We start from the raw sequence: 17,558 nt of genomic DNA on the forward strand, positions 1-17,558 counted from the left end.
AAAGAAAAAAAAAAGAAAGAAAGAAATTAGCTGGACAACTAAAAATATATACACATAAAATGAGCCGGGCGTGGTGGCGCATGCCTGTAGTCCCAGCTACTCGGGAGGCTGAGGCAGGAGGATCGCTTGAGCCCAGGATTTGGTGAGGCTGAAGCCACGGCTCTGTCTCAAAAAGAAAAAAAAAAAAAGAACAGAAATGTTTGTGGCACGAATCTATGACTCACGAGGCCTCAGGTGAACAGTGGGCGCTTTATTGGCTCCGGCACTGCCCTCCCCAGGGCCCCAGCGCCGCCGACAGCTGCCCCCGCTGCCGGGCTCACTCCCGCGGGCTGGCGGAGGATGACCTTGATCTCACAGACTCCTGCTGGGAGAAAAACCGGGCAAGGTCAGCAGGCTGGGGGCGGCTCGGGGCAGGGCTCGCCCCGCTCAGGGGAGACGCTGCCCCAGCCCTGCCCAGCCCCCACCTCACCATGGACACCTCCTCCAGCTTCTGGAACTCGGAGTCTCGCTGGCGGGAGAACCTCACGGCCATGACCACAGACCCGATGACCAGAACAGACACCAGCAAACACACGGTCACCACCACGCCCGGGTTCCTGCGGGACTCAGGGGCCCCAGCGTGGTCACCTGGGGCTGGAAAAAGGAGCCTCGAGTCAGCCCTGGGACCCGCCCCTCCCAAGTCTGGGACACCCACCGGGGCCCGGAGCCTTTTACGTCGGCCGTGTGGTGGCTCACGCTTGTAATCCCAGCACTCTGGGAGGCTGAGGCGGGAGGATCGCTCAAGGTCAGGAGTTCAAAACCAGCCTGAGCAAGAGTGAGACTTTGTCTCTACTACAAACAGAAAGAAATTAATTGGCCAACTAAAAATATATAGAAAAAATGAGCCGGGCATGGTGGCGCATGCCTGTGGTCCCAGCTACTCGGGAGGCTGAGGCAGCAGGATCGCTTGAACCCAGGAGATTGAGGTTGCTGTGAGCGAGGCTGACGCCACGGCACTAGCCCGGGTGACAGAGCGAGACTCTGTCCCAAAAAATAAATAAAATAAGCTGTGCTCACTTCCCGCTCTGGTTGCTGCTGCCACCTTTTGAACGCACATTTTTCTCCCTTTGCATGGACATATTTATCTATGAAGAATTCATTTAGTTTGCTGTGGTTTTCTTTCCTTTCCTTGTCTTTCTTTCTTTCTTCTTCTTTTTTTTTTTTGAGACAGAGTCTCATTTTTGTTGCCCAGGCTAGAGTGAGTGCTGTGGTGTCAGCCTCGCTCACAGCAACCTCCAACTCCTGGGCTCAAGCCATCCTCCTGCCTCAGCCTCCCCTTGAGTAGCTGGGACTACAGGCATGCGCCACCGCGCCCGGCTAATGTTTTCTATATATTTTTAGTTGGTCAATTAATTTCTTTCTATTTTTAGTAGAGACGGGGGGGGGGGTGTCTCGCTCTTGCTCAGGCTGGTTTCCAACTCCTGACCTTGAGCGATCCTCCCACCTTGGCCTCCCAGAGAGCTAGGATTACAGGTGTGAGCCACCAGGCCCAGCCCCCATAAAAATGCTGGCCTCTATTGAGCCCCTGGGGCCCTGCCTCGCCACACCCTGCAACCTCCTCACCCTCACGCCCTCTGACTAGTGCCCACTTGATCCTGTTTCAGCCACCTTGCTCTTTTCCGAACACAACAGGTGCAGTCAGCTCCGCCTCGGGGCCTTTGCATGGGCCTGGGCTGCCCTCCCCTTAGATGCCTGCATGGCTCCCGCCCTCACCTCCTTTGAACTGTGACCTTTGCTGACCACTCTTGAAATTTTCCAGCCGTTTGTCCCCATGCCCCAACCCTTTGTCCTGCTCTATTTTGTTATTTTACAAACAATTATGTAACGAATAACCTGTCTCCCCACTGGAGCAGGTATTATCGTCTCTCTTACACATTCCCAGGACCTGACACACACACTGGGCACTAAATAAATGCGTGTAGAGCCGGGCATGGTGGTGGCATGCACACCTGTAGTCCCAGCTATTGGGGAGGCTGAGGAAGGAGGATCGCTTGAGCCTAGGAGTTGGTTGGAGGTTGGAGTGAGTGAGGCTGATGCCACTGCACTCCAGCCTGGGAGACAGAGTGAGACCCTGTCTCAAAAAAAAAAAAAAAGTGCTGGCCGGGCGCGGTGGCTCACGCCCGTAATACTAACACTCTGGGAGGCCAAGGCGGACACATCGCTCAAGGTCAGGAGTTCAAAACCAGCCTGAGCAAGAGCCAGACCCCGTCTATACTGAAAATAGAAACAAATCAATTGGCCAACTAATATATATAGAAAAAATGAGCCGGGCATGGTGGCGCATGCCTGTAGTCCCAGCTACTTGGGAGGCTGAGGCAGGAGGATGGCTTGAGCCCAGGAGTTGGAGATTGCCGTGAGCGAGGCTGACGCCACAGCACTCTAGCCCGGGCAACAGAGTGAGACTCTGTCTCAAAATCAATCAATCAATCAATAGGTGCATAGAATGAAGGCTGAAGGGCTTCAGACCATGGGGGTGGGGGGTGCGGAGTCTTCAGCACATTCCCGGGTCTGTGCCTCCCCCTGGTGGCCAGTCTCAGAACTGCACCCTGGTACCCCAGCCACCTCCCCGCAAAATGCTCAAACCTCCTGATGCTCACCTGGGCCAGAGGGCTCCGAGGTCCGGCCGGTGGGGGCCCAGGACACGGAGGAGGGCTCCGGGGTCCCGTCAGTGGGGGCCCAGGACACGGAGGAGGGCTCCGAGGTCCCGTCAGTGGGGGCCCAGGACACGGAGGAGGGCTCCGAGGTCCCGTCGGTGGGGGCCCAGGACACGGAGGAGGGCTCCGAGGTCCGGCCAGTGGGGGCTGGAGACACGGAGGAGGGCTCCGAGGTCCCGTCGGTGGGGGCTGGAGACACGGAGGAGGGCTCCATTCCCAGGCTGGGGGAAGTGGGGCTCCAGGGCAGGGTGGAGGCTGTGGAGGTGGGCGGGGTGGCCTGGAAAGTGCTGGGGAGCCCTGGACTGGGCGAGCCGGAGGTGAGCTGGGTGCCTCTCTCTGTTTGCGTAGCGCTGGAGGCCACCGTTGGCCCCGGGAAGCTGGGGCTGGGCTGGACCGAGGAGGGCGCCCCTGAACTTGGGGGGCTGTGGTCGGAGGTAGGAGAGGTCAGAGGGCTGGAAGCTGAGGACCTGGCTGTAACTAGTGGAAGGAGAACCGGCGTCAGGGGTGCAGGGGGGTGCACGGTCCCGCCCCGCCCCTCCCCCTGTCTGCACAGCCCGGCTGGCAGGCAGCCCGGGGGTGATTTAGGACACCACGTGGGTGCTCGGTGGGGAACTGAGGCTGCCCCCCTGGACCACTCCAGCTCCTTGAACCAGTTTCAGGCCCTGGTTGGGCACAGGCAATGACTGCGGCCGGGCAGCGCGCTGAGCCTCGCCTTTCAGCTTCCCCCGGGACTCGGTTTCCCCTTCTGTAAAATGGAGGTCGCGGGAGGTTGGCGCCTGGGACGAGTCATGGCTCAGGCTCCCTCGGGGAGCGCGTTGCAGCCCACCTGAGCTGGGGGGGGCCGGCCCTGGTCCTCCTCCCCAAGTCGCCCAGAGCTTTAACGGGGGACACAGAGACCTCAGTGCTGGGAACCCGGCGCTGTCTGGGCCAGCCACTCCCCGCCTCCCACCCCGGCCCGCGCGAGGAGGAGCCCGGGGCCAGGCTGGCGGGCCGGGCCGCAAACAGTTCACCTCCCACGACTACTTCCTGCCCAGTTCCAGCTGCTCCAAGTTCATTCATCAATCCAAGTTCATGCGCCCCACCCGCGCGCTCTGCCCCGGGCAGAACTCTGCGTTTCCTCCTAGCCTCACTGCGGGCAGCAGAAACGCGGAAGTGACACCCGGCACCCGCCCTGGGAGGGGGCCCGGGTCCACGCCCCGCCGCCCAGCTCTCAGTTCAGTTTCCCCAGGCCCCGTGGGGGTGGCAAGGAGTCCGGAAGAGGCGTGGGGCGCTGGCCTGAATTCACCCCTATGTTACTGATGAGGTTATGAGGTTCAGAATGGTAGAGGCCTTGGCCTGAGGTGACCGGAAAAGGTGGGCAGAAGGTCCCTCAAAGACCCCCAAGGAGTCAAGAACTAGCAGCCTCCCCGCACTACCTCCCGGTGTCGTCTGAAGAAGGATCCAGACCATAAGAGGTTTCTGCTGAGATGAAGATGATCCAGAGGCCGCAGTGGACCCCAAGCCAAGCCAAAACTCTGGGGGAGCTGAGCTTCAAACCTGAGCTGAGGGAAAACCAGTGGGCCTTGAAAGAGGAGGAGGTGCAGGGCCCAGGCCTTCCTGAGAGGCTGGTGCAGAGCAGGCACTCCCGAGCTGGGGGACCGTTCGCCAGAAAGTAGAGCGGGGCTATTGCTAAGCTTCATGCCAGGTGTTTGCTTTTCCCAGAGACTCCTTGAGTGGGAGGCCAGCGCGAGCCAAGGCAGCTGGTTCTAATCGGGGTCTGGCGCAGGCTGGACCGGGCCTCAGTTTCTTGAGCTACGAGATGGGGCTGCAGATGGGGTCTTCTGGCTGACCATAGACACGCCAGCCAGCCAGCCAGCCAGTGGCGGCCTCTGCTCTGATAGCAGGGCTCTGGGGCGGGGCCGGGGTCAGAGACGGGGATGCCTTGGTGGGAGGGGAGGGAGGGGAGGGGGTTGCAGGAAGCTCAACTCCACCCTGGGAATTGTCTTCTCGGGTAGCAGGAGAATTCGGCTGGACACCAAGAAGACCTTGTTCATGGGAGCCACGGGTGCCTCCTAAGCAGGAAATGAGCCCTTGTTCCCTAGCCCCCCCTGGGGCCCGTGGTCCGCTCCGTCCTCCCTCCGGCGGCTGGGCTTGGAGAACTGAGGCTTGAAACCCAGCCAGCAGCCCCAGGGCTCGGGCAGGTGGGGGGTGCGCCTTCTCACGTCCCAACTTCTCCACTTGGTTCTGGGGGTGGGGTGGGGACAGCCTTCCCGGGGGCTGGCAGGCCCGCGAGGCCCCCCGAGGGAGGGGTCCAGGAGCCAGGTGTGCGGGTGCCCCCACCCGCGCCCCACGGCTTTCTGGGAGCCGGGCCTCCCTCCTACCTGCTCTCACCTGTCCCGGCGCTACGGGTGAAGGGAGAGGCGCTCGTGCCCGTCGTCAGTGGCGGCACCAGCGCCAGGAGCAGCAGCGGCGGCAGCAGGCGGCCCGCCATTCCTGCGCGGGGAGGGCCCGCCGCTGGCGCAGGTGTGCCGCCAGGTGCCCGCCGGCGCCTGACACCTGCGCCCGCGCGCGCCCCCTGCCGGCAGAGCGCGCGGCTGCGCTGCGGCGAGGCGGAGGCGGGGCCCGTTCCCCAGGGGTGCGGCTCCTGCCCCTCCTCTTCCCCTGGACCCCACCCCTTCTGACGCCCCGCCTGGACCTCGACCCCGAAGCCCGCAGAGCCCGCCGTCCGCCAAGGGCTTCCCGCCCCTCCCTGTCCCTTCCCCGGCTCAGGACCGGCCCCCAGCCCCCTCCCCTCCTCCCACCCTGTCCCTGACCCCGCAGGGCTGGGGATATCTCTGTCCTGCTCTGCCTCACCCAGACTGGGCCTTTCTGGGCGTGGCCCGGTGGCCCCCAACTGTGAGCACACGGCTGAAAACCTCTAGCATTCCTACCTGTCGTGCACCTGTAGGACGTTTTTTCTTTTTCTTTTTGAGACAGAGTATCACTCTGTTGCCCGGGCTAGAGTGAGTGCCGTGGCAGCAGCCTCAAACTCCTGGGCTCAAGCGATCCTCCTGCCTCAGCCTCCCGAGTAGCTGGGACTACAGGCATGCGCCACCATGCCCGGCTAAATTTTTCTATATATTTGCAGTTGGCCAATTAATTTCTTTTTTCTTTCTTTCTTTTTTTTTTTTTAGTAGAGACAGGGATCTCACTCTTGCTCAGGCTGGCCTCGAACTCCTGAGCTATTGCCATCCTCCCGCCTCGGCCTCCCAGGGTGCTAGGATGACAGTCAGCCATCAGCAGCCGTGCCTGGCCCACCTGTAGGGCCTTTTAGGGCTGGGGGACTCGCAGAGGGAGGGGTCTCTGGGTCGGGCCCAGACACTGGTTTCTGGAATGCCCTGGGGAGAGCTTCACTGGGAACCGACTGGACCGCACCCCGCCAGCCGCGGACGGACTTGGTGGCACAGGTGAGACCTCACTTGCGGCCCCTGACCTCCAGGAAAGACTTGGGGTCCCCGCCCTGGCCGCCATCCCCGGGGGCCCAGTGTATGGTTGCAAGCTTTGGGGCCCCTCCCCCGCCATGTCCCAGACCCCGCCCCTCCCCCCCACGGTGCCTGAGTCGCTCCCATCAACTCAGATCGCTCCATCGAGGTCCAGGCTGTGGAGGATTTTATTAATGAGACCCAGAGAGCCACACGGCCCCTCCCAGGAGCCCCTGCTGGCAGCCAGGTTTCTAGACGCCAGGCCAAAAGGTCTGCCAGTGCTGCGAGCTGGCCCACGGGCTGGTCCGGCCCAAGAGCGCGTCGGTGGTGAGGCAGTTCCGCGTGTAGTGGCCTCTCCAGTTGGCCTGGACCATCTTGGCCGCCTTCTGCTGCTCCGACACTTGCCGGCGGATCCGGAAGCCCCTCCACGCGGACTGGATGGAGGTGGCCGCCTGGTTCTGGCGGCGCAGCTGCCTGGGGCTCGGGGACGCCAGGCGGGGGACCGGGGACCACGGCGGCGTGCCCCCCTGGCCCGCGGCGCCCCGGCCCACGCCCTGCACCACGCGCGTGGGCTGGGTGTGGCCGCACGTGTGGCAGGTGCGGGGGCTGGAGCCCACGAGCATGACCACGCTGGGCGGGCCCCCCACGCCGGAGCCCAGCGACTGGCAGAGGCTGCAGGCGCGCGGCTGGCAGGACTGGAAGCAGCGGTGCTCCGAGCCGGCCCTGGCGCCGCGCTCCTGGGAGCCGGGCCGGTCGGAGGCGGCCGCCGAGCGGCGGCGCAGCTCGGCCCACACGACGGGGAGGAGCATCCGCTGGCGCCGCGCGCTGTCCCTGCGCGTGCAGTAGCCCCGCCACGCGGCCTGGATGAGCGTGGTGGCCCGGTACAGCCGCGCCAGGTTCCGCCGCACGCGGTAGCCGCGCCAGTGGGCCTGGATGACCGTCGCCATCACGTGCCACACGCGGACGGCGCGGCGCACCAGGTATCCGCGCGCGCCCGCCTGGATGGTGGTCACGGCGCGGATGAGGATCGCCTCCACCGTCTGCATGGACACCATCAGCTCCGGCGACAGCCTGGGGTCCACCGCCGACGGGCGGCGCGCCGGCTCCCATGGCGCGCGGTCCCGGGCCGGCTCCCACGCGGCGCGGGGGGCCACGGCGAAGCCCGTGGGCTTGACCGCCACACGGGGCACAGCGGAGCTCCACCGTCGGCCACCAGCCACGCCAGCATCCACGGGGCCCTGGAGTACAGCGGGGTTTAGGGGCGCCTTGTGACTCGCTGCGGGACTCATGAAAGCCTGGGGCCCCAGCGGCATGTCCTGGCTAAAGAGGGGCTTCAGGGAGCCGCTGGGCGAAGACTCGTAACCGAGAGACACCCTCCGAACGCCCGTCCCCAGCCTGGGGACGGTGGCGCTGGGCACCCCACCACTGCAGTGGATGATGGGGGCCGGGCTGGCCAGGGGCACCCCCTCGGCGTGCCCGGGGCCGCACGACCAGGCCTGGGGCGCCTGCTTTTGCAGCTCGTGGGAGGGCACAGTCCTGGCCAGGGACCCTTCTAGAATCTCGGGGATGATGCTGCCGTACATGGATCTGAAGGGTTTTTTGTGGCCCACAGACGCCCGGCAGCTGCTCTGGGCCGGGTGGTCCCCAGGGGCTGGTTTTTGGACGGCACTGGGGACAGCGTTCGTCTGGAGGTGGCCGCACGCTTCCTTTCTAGCCGTGGCCAGATAGGGCACCACAAGCGAGTTCACCCGGGGAGGCTGTGGGCTCTGGGGTTCCCACGGAGGGCTCCCCATCCTGGACGCAGACCCCGGCTGCAAGCCGAGTGCCGTGGGGCTGCCACGGGCCAGCTGGGGCGATCTGGGGGCTACCGCAGAAGCCACTGTCCCTTGGTAATGGCCTTGGGGTCCGACGTGAGCCACCGACTGCTGGTGAACTGAGGGGGGCTCGGTGGCCCTGCCACCCAGAGACCTCCTCTGCACATTAGGGGTCCCGCCGGCAGCCACGAGGGGGGTGCTGGGGAACCCGCCGCCGGGCGCCGGGGCTGGCTGCAGGGTCAGGGTGCTGCTGCTGACCATGGAGTGTCTGAGCTGGAAAAGGACCGGGGCCGAGCCTTTGGCGTGGCCGGGAGCCTCCCCCCCAAACAGCGGGCCCGGGCCTTGGGGAAACGTCTCCTGCTCAAACGAGGACCTACGGTGGTGGCCAACGCTGTCTCCCAAGAGACCGTGGTCCATCCACGGGGTGGCCTTAAGGACAGCGGCTTTGCTGGCTAGGTCATCGGACTCCGCGCTGGATGCCGACTCGAGGGACAGCACCTCCTCAAACTCCCCCGGCCTCGCCGGGGCCCAGTCCTCTGCGGCCCCCGGTGACTGCCACCCATAATCTCGGCTCAGCTGTAAGGGCCCGGACAGCAGCGGGGGCTCCCGGTGGAGACTCCTGGCTCTCAAGGGCTGAGGGTGAACCTGAGCCAGGTTAGTGGCATGCGCCACATGCACGGGGGCTATGCACCTCTCCACGGCCACCCCGTGGTACGGACGGGGCGAGGCCGGAGTGAACACAGCCGGAGTTAAGCAGCCCTGGGGCGAGCCCGGGGTGGCCGGGGTGGCCACGGGGCTTGCCGACCGCCCGCGCTTCTTCCTGTCGGTGCCGCAGGGAGGGCTCTGGCCCACGCCCCACATCACAGCCCCAGGGGGGAGACTGGCAGCTACGACACCAGGCACAGCGCCCGGGGCCACGCACGGGATCACGCCTGGGGCCATGCACGGGGTCACACCTGGGGCCATGCCCGGGGTCACACCTGGGGCCATGCACGGGGTCACACCTGGGGCCATGCCCGGGGTCACACCTGGGGCCATGCACGGGGTCACACGTGGGGCCATGCCCGGGGTCACACCTGGGGCCATGCCCGGGGTCACACCTGGAGCCATGCACGGGGCCATGCATGGGGTCATCCTGCGTGCCGGGGAGCCTGGGACAAGACCACCCCCCGCTCTGCCCGTCTCTGCCTGCTGGCAAGTGGAGGGGCCAAAGAGCCCCACAGAAGGGCGGCCGTAGTCCAGAGGCTCTGGGAGAGCGGCCTCCATCTGAGACACGCTGGGGTCCACATTCCCCAGGTAGAATCTGGACAGGTCCCTCCCCGGCCTGTGGGGCGTGGAAGCCCGAGAGAGGCTGGGGCTCCCCCCGGGGGACGTGGAGGCTCGCCGGTGCATGAGAGGCCCGCCCGCGTCCCAGACTTGGGACGCAGTGGGAGCCGGGCCGCCGGCTGCCTGGTGCAGACTTGGGCCGGTGATGGTGGCTGCGTTCCGCCGGGAGGGGCACCCCCGCGGGCCGGCGGGGCCCTGAGACATGCTAAAGAGCGTGGGCGTCGGCCCCGGGGGCGAGCCGGCGGCCAAGCCCCTGAACGGCGTCCGCTTGGACGGGCTGTGCCCCCGGCCCAGGCCGCAGGCCTCCTTGTCAGCCGCAGGGACCTGGCAGAGATTCGGTGTCGAGATGGTGACCACGGTAGACGGGCACACGCCCAGACGCCTCCCGCCGCCCCTGGGTGGCCGGCGGAACCCAGTGGGCGCGGGGTCGAAGTCGGAGTCCTGGAAGCTGGAGACCACCCGGCCCACCCTCAGGGGCTCCTCGCAAGGGTCCACCCCGGCGCCCGGCGGTGGCTGGTTGAAACCGTGGTCCATGCCCCCAGCCACACACGGGTAGGGCCTACCTGGGCTGACCGAAATGACAATGGAAGGATGGTACAGACTGGGGGCTACTGCGTCCAGCCTTGGGCACGGCACCTGGGACCCCGGCCTGGGACCCCAGCCTGGCTCGCTGAGGCTCATCACAGACGGCTGGGGCAGGCTAGAGGTCAACATGGTGGCCGTAGGTGGCTGCACCAGGCTTAGGGCCTCCCTGCAGGCCACGGGTGTCTGGAATAGGCTGGCCATAGATGACTCAGCTAGGCTTGGGGACACCCCACAGGCCATATATGGGTAGCCTAGGGTTGGGGACACCCCACTGGGTCCTAACTGGTGGGGTAGGCATGGGGGCAACCCAGTGGTTTGGGATGCCCGAGCTAGGACTGGAGACATCCCGGGGGTCTGAGTTGGTTGAGCTATACTGGGGGCCACCTCATTGGCCGTAGATACGTGGGCTAGGCTTGGGGACGCCCCATTGGCCGAAGGTGGCGGGACTATGCCTGGGGTCACCCAAAGAACTTGAGATGGCTGGGCTAGCTCTGGGGCCGCCCCACTGGCTGGTGATGGCTGGGCTGGCGCTGGGGCCGCCCCATTGGCTGGTGTTGGCTGACCTAGGCCTGAGGACCTCTTAATGGTCATGGATGTCTGGGCTAGGTTGGAGGACAGCGCCTTGGCCAAATATGGTTGGGCTGGCCCCGGGGCCGCCCCATTGGCTGGTGATGGCTGGGCTGGCCCTGGGGCCGCCCCATTGGCTGTTGCTGGTTGGGCTGGCCCCGGGGCCACCCCATTGGGTGTTGATGGCTGGGCTGGCCCCGGGGCCGCCCCATTGGCTGTTGATGGCCGGGCTGGCCCTGGGGCCGCCCCATTGGCTGTTGCTGGTTGGGCTGGCCCTGGGGCCGCCCCATTGGCTGTTGCTGGTTGGGCTGGCCCTGAGGCCGCCCCATTGGCTGTTGATGGTTGGGCTGGCCCTGGGCCCTCCTCATTGGCTGGTGATGGCTGGGCTGGCTCTGGGGCTGCCCCATTGGCTGTTGCTGGTTGGGCTGGCCCTGAGGCCGCCCCATTGGCTGTTGATGGCTGGGCTGGCCCTGGGCCCTCCTCATTGGCTGGTGATGGCTGGGCTGGCTCTGGGGCCGCCTCTTTGGCGGTAGAAGGCTTGGCTAGCTCTGGGGCCTCCCCACTGGCTGCTGATGGCTGGGCTGGCCCTAGAGCCGCCCCTTTGGCCTTAGAAGACTGGGATAAGTTTGGGGATGTCCCACCCGCCTTTGAGAGGCGGCGTGGACGTGGGGACTTCTTATGGGTCATAGATGACCGGGCTGGCCCTGGGGCCACTCCATTGGCCGTAGATGGCTGGCCTGGCCCTGGGGCCGCCCCAGTCACTGCTGATGGACGGCCTGGCCCTGGGGCCGCCCCATTGGCTGTTGATGGCCTGCCTGGCCCTGGGGGCGCCCCATTGGCTGATGATGGCTGGGCTGGCCCTGGGGGCGCCCCATTGGCTGGTGATGGCTGGGCTGGCCCTGGGGGTGCCCCACTGGCTGCCCGGTTGGTGGCAGATGGCCGGCCTAGGCTGAGCACCACCCCACTGGGCATAGTTGGGTGGGCTGGCTCTGGGGACACCTTACTGGCCCCGGGAAAGTGACCTAGGTTTGGGTCCACCCTAGCAGCCAGTGTGGGCTGGGACAGGCTCGGGGCCAAGCGCTTGGCCCGGTGTGGCTGCCGACACACAGGCGGGGCCACCGTCCCTAAAGACAGAGTCCTCCTGGGCTTGGGCCTGAAGGTTTCCCGATGCATTTCCTTCAGCAGGTCTACGGAGCTTCCCCCCAAGGAGAACGTGGCCACCTTCCTGTCTGAGACCCAGTGCATGCTCAGCAGCGTGAGGTGGCCGGACGCGGGCCTGTGGGGGCCAGGTGGCACTTTCTCCAAGGCCACCGCAGGCTGGCAGGGAAGGTCTGGGGTCCAGAGTCTGTGTTCAACTAGCTCAGTCTCTGCTATGTCCCCAGACCTCTGGAGCTGCACCCCGGTCTCCTGAGGAAGGAGGGGCAGCAGGAGGTCCCCTTCTAAGCCGCCCTCCCAGGGGCCCCCCTCCGTGGAGGGGCCGAGGAGGGAGGGTTGTCTCTCCAGGGGGCTCTGGGCCTTGCTATCATCCAGGCTGCAGATCACGGTGCCCCGGGAGAGGCTTCTGGCCAGGCTGCTGTCCGGTCCCGGCGGCAGGCTGACCGCAAACTCAGTGACAGCTGATGGGGGGTGGCAGGTGGCTGGCTCCTGGGGGCGGGGCGGGGCCGAAACACAACGCTCGGCCGCCTTCCCCAGCTGCCCGGGGACAAACCTCTGGGCGTGGACTTTCGCCAGCCCGCTGCCCGGGGCGGCGTAGAACGGGCCGTGGTACCCCTGGGTCCTGGACGCCTGGCCCCCCGCGGTGGCCGCCTGCAGAGCACTTGGGGTCACCTCCCTGCTCTCTGGGCGCGCCTGTTTGTGGAGGCGGTGCTGAGTCCTGCTCTGCAGGGTCTTCTGGGAGTCCCGGGCTGGCCGAACCCCAGCCCCCGGGGAGGGTGCGTCCAGGCTGGGGAACCCCTTGTGGACCCTCGGGGACTGACACCAACAGGCAGCACCCCCACAGGCGGGGTATGGCTGCAGGACGCGTGCGGCCCGCCCCCTGCTCACGCCGCCCGCCGGCCGGCCCCTGGCCACCCCGCCTGCCCCCGTCGACGCGGCCCAGGGCCTGGGGGCCACCCTGCCGACCATGTGGGGCCTGTGGGAGCTCGGGGCCGTGCCGTAGGGCACCGAGGGCCGGTTGGTGCTGGGGCCCACCCCGTTGGCAATGAGCGGCTGCCACAGACCGAGGGGCGGCTGCAGGGGGCGTCGCCCATGCACCTCGGGGCCCTCCCCGCCCCCCGGGGGGCCGAGGTCTGACGCCAGCCCGCCCGCCCCCAGCGCCAGGCACAGGCTCTGCTTTCTGAACCTGAGGGTCAGGTACAGGCTGGAGGCGTCGCTGCCAGGCCCCACCTCCCAGGACAGCATGGGGTCCAGGCCGGCGCTCAGGGCGCACCGGTGGACACTGGTGACCCCGATGCCCGGCACGGAGGCTCCCACGGGGACCCCCGGTAAGCAGGGCGCCCCCCAGGCCACGGGCCCGTCCCCCATCTCCTGCGCGGCCCCGGCAAAGCCCCCCCAGGCCCCGACCCGGGAGCCCCTGACCTTGCTGCACCGGGATCTCGGGAGGCCCAGGGCGGGCCCCCAGGGCGCCGACAGGGTCCCCCTGCAGTCCACCGCCGCCACCGGGGTCACGCCGCTGCCCACCACCTTCGAGGCGGCCTTGGGGAGGATGGCCCCGGTCCTCAGGGCCGCCTGCGACAGAGACTGGCTCAGGACGGCGCCCAGCTCGCCCTGGCACAGGGCCTGGCTCAGGGCCGCGCGCTCCTCCTCCGTCAGGGCCTTGCTGAGCACCTCGGCCAGCCGGCCCTGCATGGCCTTGGTGAGCTCCGCCCGCAGCTCGCCGCGGGACAGGGCGCGGGTCAGCGTGACGCCCAGCTCGCTCCAAGACAGCGCCTTCACCAGCACCATGCCCAGCAGGCCCTGCGGCAGGGCCTTGGCCACGGTGGCGCCCAGGACCTCGCGGGACAGGGCCTGGTTCAGGGCCGCCCGGACCTCCCCCTGGGAGAGGGCCTTGGCCAGGAGGGCGCGGAGGTCCTCCTGGGAGCCCAGCACGGCGGCCAGCTCGGCGCACAGCGAGGCCAACTGGGAGGCCGCCATGTCCTCTTGGCAGGGCGCCGCGTGGCCGGCCAGCGGCGGTGGGGCCATGCGGGGCCCGCCGTCCCCCCAGGACTCCACGTTGCAGGCGGGCTGCCCGGCGGCCGCCAGCACCGGCACCAGCATGCCCTGGCTCTCGGGGGACACCGGCCGGGGCCCCTGGGGGGTCTTGCTGGCCGGCGGCGGCGGCTGCTGCAGCAGGGTCAGTCTGTCCTCCAGCTTGGCCCGGGCGCCCGGGTGCAGGCAGGGCTGGGCGGCCGCCTTGGGCCCGGCCAACAGCGGCTGGGACTGGGCCTTGCAGGTGAGGTCGGCGGCCGGGTGCGCCGTGAAGAGACACTTGGCTGCCCCGGTGACCAGCTGGGCCTGGGACTGCGCCTTCGTCAGCCCGGAGGGCAGGTGTCCCTGGGACTGGAACTTGGTGGCTCCCATGGCCAGGTGGGACTGGGAGTGCACCCTGCTCAGGCACGTGACCAGATGAGCCAGCGAGGGGGCCTTGGTCACCTTGGTGGGCAGGTGCAGCTGGGACGAGGCCTTGGCCGAACACGTGCCCAGCTGTGCCAGGGTCAGCTCGGCGGGTGGATGCTCGTGGCACAAGGTCTTGGTCAGCGAGGGGACTGGCGGTCCCTGGGGCATGGAGGGTGGACGCTCGTGGCACAAGGTCTTGGTCATCGAGGGGACCGGCGGTCCCTGGGGCATTGAGGGTGGACGCTCGTGACACAAGGTCTTGGTCATCGAGGTTACCAGAGGTCCCTGGGGCATGGAGGGTGGACGTTCCTGGCAGAAGGCCTTGGTCAGCGAGGTGGCCGGCAGTCCTTGGGGAATAGAGGGTGGACGCTCGTGGCACAAGGTCTTGGTCAGCGAGGGGACCGGCGGTCCCTGGGGCATGGAGGGTGGACGCTCGTGGCACAAGGTCTTGGTCAGCGAGGGGACCGGCGGTCCCTGGGGCATTGAGGGTGGACGCTCGTGACACAAGGTCTTGGTCATCGAGGGGACCGGCGGTCCCTGGGGCATTGAGGGTGGACGCTCGTGACACAAGGTCTTGGTCATCAAGGGGACCAGAGGTCCCTGGGGCATGGAGGGTGGACGTTCCTGGCAGAAGGCCTTGGTCAGCGAGGTGGCCGGCAGTCCTTGGGGAATAGAGGGTGGACGCTCGTGGCACAAGGTCTTGGTCAGCGAGGGGACCGGCGGTCCCTGGGGCATAGAGGGTGGACGTTCCTGACACAAGGCCTTGGTCAGCGAGGGGACCGGTGGTCCCTGGGGCAGGGTCCCTGCCATTTCTACAGGCACGTACACCTGGGACTGGACCTCGATGACTTCTGTCCTCAGGTGAGTCTGCAGTGAGTCCTTGTGTCCTTCCTCGACCACTTTGGTCCAGGACATCATCCTGGTCATTCCTACGGGCACGCCGGTCTTGGGGGCCACCTCTGCATCCCTCTGTCTCTGGGGGCCGGCCCTGACTCTCTCAGCCTCCGGCGGAGGCCTGTCCCCAGCCTTGGGAGCCGTGGCCGCCGCCCCCGCCGGGGCGCCCGGGTGGGGCTGCGGGAAGCATCTGACCTTCCCGCCCGCCAGGTAGGGGTGGGGCTGGGCTCTGGCGGCCCCCGGGGCCTGCCTGGCATTTGCCACTGGGGCCTTGGCCTTGGGCGTGTTCGGGTGAACAGGGGCCACCCCGGCTGCCATTCCGGCTTGGGGTGGCGCCTTCAGAGTCCCCGCGGCCGGAGAGGACAGGCACAGCGTCCTCAGGACTGTGGCCACCTGGGCTGGGGTCTTGGACAGCATGGCCGCCAGGCGCATCTGGGCCGGGGGCTTGGTCGCCGAGGCGACCGGGCACGCCTGGGATGAGGTCTTGGAGGAGCTGGCCGCCGGGCTGGTCTGCGAGGAGCTTTTGGGCGCCGGGCGTGCCTGGGCGGGCGGGATCCTGGCCACCGGGGACGCCGGCGGGGGCGGGGTCTTGCCCATCAAGGCCATGTGCCGGGCCTGGGGCAGAGGCTTGAACATGGAGGCCAGCAGGCACACCTGGGGCGGGATCCTGGCCACCGCGGCCACGGGGCGTGGCTGCGGCCGCACGCTGCCCACCGAGGCCGCGGGGCGCGCCGGGATTGGGGTCTTGGTCGCCGCCCCGGGCCCCGGGCACATGTGGGCAGGGGCCTTGGTCACCGGGGCCTGGGGCAGGGCCTTGGCGGTTGTCACGGTGGGCGCTGGCGGCACGGGGCTCGCCTTGGGCGGGGTCTTGGTGGCCGCGGGCTCCGGGCACATCTGGAGGGGGGACTTGAAGGTCTCTGTCTCCACCTGGACCTGCGTCTGGATCTTGAGCGGTCTGGCCACCGCCTGGCCGTACCTCCCCGGCAGCGGCGGCTGGGGCGGCGGCTCCGGGCTGCCCGCTCTGCTGGCCCCGGCGGCCCCGGGCTTGGCCTTCACCACGTTGCTCTCGACGTGGACCAGGCAGGTGCTCCTGACCGTCTCGGTCAGCAGGCAGGGCTGGCCCGGCTGGCACGGCGGGTCTAGGCCCACCGGGCAGGGAAACCCGATGGCGGCCGTGGGGGGTGGCAGGAAGGTGTGGGGAGCGGCCGGGCACACGGGCTCCGCGGGGGGCGGCGGCGGCGGGCACGGGGCCAGCCAGGGGCTGCTGGGGGCCAGGCTGTCGCAGGACGGGAACTGGGTCTCCTTGCTCAGCATTCTGCGCCGGGGGCTGGGGGGCGGCTGGCTCTCGCCCTGGGGCTGGAAGCGCACCTGCTGCGGGGCGTGGTAGGGGATGTCCCCCTCCTCGGCCGCCACCCTCTTCACCGTGGAGCGGCTAGACCGCAGCAGGCGCCGCATGCTGAAGCGCCGCCAGGCCTCCTGGATGGCCCTGGCCGCCGTCACCTGCGAGATGAGCTTCTGCCGCAGCCGGTAGCGCCTCCAGTTGGCCTGGATGAGGGTGGCCGCCCGGGCCAGCATCATGTCCATCTCGTCCACCAGGATGTTCTTGAAGGCCTGGCTCTCCACCACCACCCGCAGGCGCGGGACCGGCCGCGGCCCCGTCTTGGCCTCGGCCAGCTGCTGCGCCAGGCGGTCCCTGGCCAGATGGGCCCCCCGCGGGGGCTGCGGGGAGCCGCCCACCCCATGGCTGCGGGGGCCGGGCGCCAGCTGCGGGAAGCACTGCCCGCCGGGCGGCAGCTGGTGCGGGGGCGGCGGCGGCCGCGCTGCTCGCTGCATCCTCCCGGGTCCGGAGCGGGGCAGCTCTGCCTGCGGGGGGGGGGGGGGGGGGACACGCGTGGGGCCCCTGCGGGCCGGCGCTGCCCCGTCATCCACCTGCCCTCTCCCGGCCACCCGGGTGGCCATCTCCCCGCAAACCGCGGCCACGCTCCCGCCTGCGCCCTGACCGCCCACCAGCTTTGCGGTCTCTGCCCGGGAACTCCCTCCGAGCAGAGCGCGGACCGCGCTGTTTCAGAGATTTCCTGTTTGCCTCTGCGTGTGTGTGCGTGTGCATATGTGTGCGTGTGTGTGCACGTGTGTGCACATGTGTGTGCACGTGTGCATGCCTGGGTGCGCGTGTGTGCATGTGTGTGCATGTGTGTATGTGTGCATGCATGTGTGTGCGTGCATGCGTGTGTGCACATGTTCGTGTGTGTGTGGGCGTGTGCATGTGCACATGTGCATGTGTGTGCATGTGTGTGCACACGTTTGCGTGCGTGTGCGCATGGGTGCGTGCGCGTGTGTGTATGTGTGCATGTGTGTGTGTCAGTGTGCATGTGTGTGTGCATGTGTGCATGCCTGGGTGTGCATATGTGCGTGCGCATGTGTGTGCATGCGTGTGCGCACACGTTCGTGTGTGTGTGGGCGTGTGCATGTGTGCATGTGTGTGCACACGTTTGCGTGCGCGTGCACGCGTGTGTGCATGTGTGCATGTGTGCGTGTGCATGTGTGCGTGTGTGTGAGTACGTGTGTGTGTGATGTGCGTTTTATTTGCCTCTCCCCATTAACCGTGAATTCCTAGAGGGCAGCGACGAGGTCTGAGTCACTGCTGG

General features: G+C 67.5%; 2 protein-coding genes across 3 annotated transcripts; both read right to left on the bottom strand.

Annotated features, from left to right (window-relative positions):
* Positions 1-230: 230 nt before the first annotated feature.
* CIST1 (colon, intestine and stomach enriched 1) lies at positions 231-5,223 on the bottom strand. 2 transcript variants are annotated; one of them, XM_076001536.1, is made up of 4 exons: positions 5,064-5,223; positions 2,637-3,170; positions 470-633; positions 231-361 (listed from the first exon to the last, which is right to left on the bottom strand). In XM_076001536.1, exons 1-4 carry the CDS (start codon positions 5,161-5,163, stop codon positions 317-319), a joined length of 843 nt encoding a protein of 280 aa, XP_075857651.1. In that variant the 5' UTR covers positions 5,164-5,223; the 3' UTR covers positions 231-316. The 2 variants fall into 2 exon arrangements, with proteins under 2 accessions (XP_075857651.1, XP_075857650.1); XM_076001535.1 differs by having other exon boundaries at positions 231-364.
* A 1,080-nt stretch (positions 5,224-6,303) lies between these two features.
* IQCN (IQ motif containing N) lies at positions 6,304-16,872 on the bottom strand. The gene has a single exon (XM_076001342.1). It carries the CDS (start codon positions 16,870-16,872, stop codon positions 6,385-6,387), a length of 10,488 nt encoding a protein of 3,495 aa, XP_075857457.1. The 3' UTR covers positions 6,304-6,384.
* Positions 16,873-17,558: the final 686 nt, after the last annotated feature.

This window comes from Microcebus murinus, chromosome 4 (assembly GCF_040939455.1).
Source record: "Microcebus murinus isolate Inina chromosome 4, M.murinus_Inina_mat1.0, whole genome shotgun sequence".
Classification (NCBI taxonomy): domain Eukaryota; kingdom Metazoa; phylum Chordata; class Mammalia; order Primates; family Cheirogaleidae; genus Microcebus; species Microcebus murinus.